Genomic DNA, 3,339 nt, shown 5'->3' with positions numbered 1-3,339 from the left:
TCCTGCTGATAAGGGATGGACTCTGATACTTTCAAGCCACTTTTCCATCTGTGTGGTCCAGTTGATTTGGTGATTGAGCATTCACTGGCCCGAATGGAAACATAAACAGTCTCAACACAGTGAAACGCAGTCTGAGTTTGCACTGTTAATGCAGAGAGAGGAAGGGACCTTGTTGATGTCTTATGCTAAGGTGTGCAAATTAGTGGATATAATTAGTGTTAAATATAGTTTAATCTTAGCGTTAAATATAACTTAATCTTAAACACTTCTTTTCTTCATTTGGCAGAATTTTGGTGTCAATTGGTGAATCGTTTGGGGTGAGTTTTAACATTTTTAATGTCTGGTCTTGAATGCATGTAACTTTTGGAGAAATGGGACGGCTTGCTGACACCTGGGGAACTGGCCATTGAGTGGCTCTAATTTAATGTAGTATTTTATGGAATTTGTGAGCACAAAGATTACAGGGGCATCCCGTTGACTCCTTTCAAATACCCAGACTTCACTTTTAAAATGTTTGTATTTTATTTCAGCTGCTTTAAAAGCAGCTCTAAAACAGCAAGAGTTTTAGACCTCCTAATTTTTTTAGTGGATAATCTGTGGAGTTTGAGTCGTTTCGGGATTTATTCGCATTTCTGTCCCTATTTTCTTGTAATTTCAGACTTCAGAAAAGTTTCAAAAAATAAACCAGATGGTCTGCAACAGTGACTGCCAGCTAAAACGCAGCGCAGAAGTAAGCGCTGCTCCTAAGCCACTGAAGAGGCTGCGCTTTGATATAGAAGGGCAAGACGAAGCAGATGGAAGGTAAGAGATTGTTCTTGGCTCTTCAGTAAACTTACATATATTTGGTTCTCAGGTCTTTCCATCCTAACTTCTTCCTGACATCCGAACTCTGTTAATTTGTGAACTTTAGTAAATACATTAAATGAGAGATGGTAGCATAATACTTCTCAATTAGACACTTTGATGTCAGAAACAAGGATTTATTCAGTGCCTCTACATTCAGCATCCCCGCTGAGTGCTAAACCATGTGGTTGTCTGTAGTCAGTCTTTCAAAAAACAAACCCCAGATTTTGTTAGACATATGAGAAATCAAGCAACTCTTTCGTGGGGAGGAAAAAAGAGTTTGCATCTTTGTAAGAGAAGGCAATAGCACTGAAATGAGCTAGCCTTGATTTATAGTTAGGTTTACTCAGATAAAAAACTAGGTTGTTTGGTTTGGTTTTTTTTTTTAACTTCCTCTTAAACATATGTTTTCTGTCTGCAGCAAACACCTACCCCAGGAGTCCAAGTTCCAACAAAAGCTTGCAGAAATGAGTGAGTATTTTTTTATTATTAACTGCACAGCACTGAGTGCTTTGGAAAAAATAGTTTGTGCCCACCCAGATAAAAACATTGCTCAACACTGATACCATTTTGGCAACTTGCTTAGTTTTTTGTACTTGCTCAATTTAATCTTGAAAATGCAGATTATAAAATGGAAATGCTGAAAAGCCTTTTTGAGGATATTAAATGGCACAGCAGCATAGAAGATGTGATATTACATGTGAATAAGAAAATGAGCATGACACATTCTTCCTAAACACTAGAATTCTTGAAATGGAATTAAATGCTTGCCAAGGATTTGCCATGTGTTCCAGTGACAGACCCTTAGCTGAGAGCTGGCAGGTAGTGATCCGTATGAATAGCAGCAGCATTTAGTTGACCTTTTTAGGCAATTACAGTATAGTAAAGGAAAATTATATACACAGGAAAATTGTATGTGATTTTGTATGTTGCTTTGTTGTCTTTTATACTAAAATGACTGGGACTGCTTTTTCTTCCACTGCATATCAGCATTTCTTTCAGATTTTATGGGATCACTTTTCTGTTTTTCAAATAAAATTGAAATCTAGCTCATGAAAAGCAAAACATCCTAGTCCCCACATCTGAGTTGGTATTTTCCACTCCCAAGAAGGAACACATGCTTGTCTGACCAGACATTCTCGCTTTCTGGTAGAATCTAAGCTCTGTAGCTGAGTGGATTTGTCCATTAAAAATTCTTACCTAGCAAGTGTGTGTTTGTCAACATGAGAAGTACAAGTATGGATCCAGGCACCTCTGATTTATTTTAGGGTAGGGGAAATGTTTCTGCGTTTACCTGTAGCAGAGGTTAAGAAGTGACGTTCTACTTCACGTCCAGCTGTGTTAGTGCGTGTCACTGAGGGGAAAAAGCATTTATTTCCTGGGCAGGCTGGCTCTGCGGGGCAGGGACTGCTCAGCCCATGGCATCTGCTGGGCAACATCTGCCCACTGTGAGGATGAAAACAAAGTGAGGGTACAGAAGCAATGAGAACTTCAGTGAATGGGTGGAATGAATTTCAGATGTGTGAGATTGAGCAGGAATTGCTGAAGCAACTCAGAATTACATATCTAATTTTAAAATGTGGGATTTGTTTTATTTAGAATAGTGTAATTCAGTTCCTTGTGTCATTACCAATTTTTACAAGAAATAATCACATCCAAAGTAATTCTGAAGAAAATATTTAATGTAATTTTTTTAAATTTTATTTTTTTAGCATCTACTCGAACAAGAATGCAAAAGCAGAAACTGAGTGATGGAAATGATACCTCAGCCAGTGAAGAAAAGTGAGATTCTTCTCAGGACCAGGGGCTGCACTGCAGGCCCTCTTAGCTTGTTTTTGTTTTACAGCCTTCATTAATTGAGTTGCTTTTTTAGTTGCTTTTTATTCCGAACTGCTAGTTGAAAGCATTTGGACTTTTTAAATTTTTAAATGTTTTTCATGATACTTTGCCTTATGATGTAGCATGTATACAATGTAAGCCACTGAATTTAATTTATAAATTTTTTTGAGGATTTTAAGAACAGACTTGGAAAGTGTCTTAGTTTCCTATTGCAGCATTACTGATTTAAGCCAATTCAGTCTACCTGGACTGAATTTTTCTGTCTAAAGACAAAACGTTAGCTAGAATGATTTGAAATGCACTAATTTTGTTTCTTAGATTTCATTTTTAGATTTTCATTACTTGCAAATTTTGAAAATGAGGGGCCAGATATTACATAAAGATTTCTCTCTGTATATAATTAGCACGTCAAATTCACATAATTTAGACTGCACAGCAGTCAGAGACCTGGCAGAGTCAGGGCCTCGCATCAGAAGTGCAACCTGAATTCCAAGTGAACTCATTACGTAGCCGTACTACTGAAACCAGTCTGTAGAGTTTTGTAGTTTTCCTTACCCAGCTCTTGCCCCAGTGTAATTTCAGGGGGTGGTTACACTGTCCCTCGGTTTGAACTTCATGGAATATGAATCCCACAGAGAATCATCTTCCCAGAAGCTG

At 37.7% G+C, this 3,339-nt stretch overlaps 1 protein-coding gene across 1 annotated transcript in view; it reads left to right on the top strand.

Moving 5' to 3' along the window:
- Nucleotides 1-2,985, top strand: part of RB1 (RB transcriptional corepressor 1) — a gene marked incomplete at its 5' end in the record, with an annotated part of 50,928 nt that extends 47,943 nt beyond the window's left edge. The window contains 4 exons of the mRNA XM_010177198.2: nucleotides 287-317; nucleotides 659-801; nucleotides 1,265-1,314; nucleotides 2,556-2,985. Of these exons, the coding sequence (XP_010175500.1) occupies nucleotides 287-317; nucleotides 659-801; nucleotides 1,265-1,314; nucleotides 2,556-2,629 (298 nt within the window). The remainder of the gene's footprint in view (nucleotides 1-286; nucleotides 318-658; nucleotides 802-1,264; nucleotides 1,315-2,555) is intronic.
- Nucleotides 2,986-3,339: the final 354 nt, after the last annotated feature.

This window comes from Antrostomus carolinensis, unplaced genomic scaffold, assembly GCF_000700745.2.
Source record: "Antrostomus carolinensis isolate BGI_N321 unplaced genomic scaffold, ASM70074v2 scaffold761, whole genome shotgun sequence".
Classification (NCBI taxonomy): domain Eukaryota; kingdom Metazoa; phylum Chordata; class Aves; order Caprimulgiformes; family Caprimulgidae; genus Antrostomus; species Antrostomus carolinensis.
The sequence above is the reverse complement of the archived record's forward strand: the minus strand, read 5'-3'. Positions and strand labels throughout refer to the sequence as shown.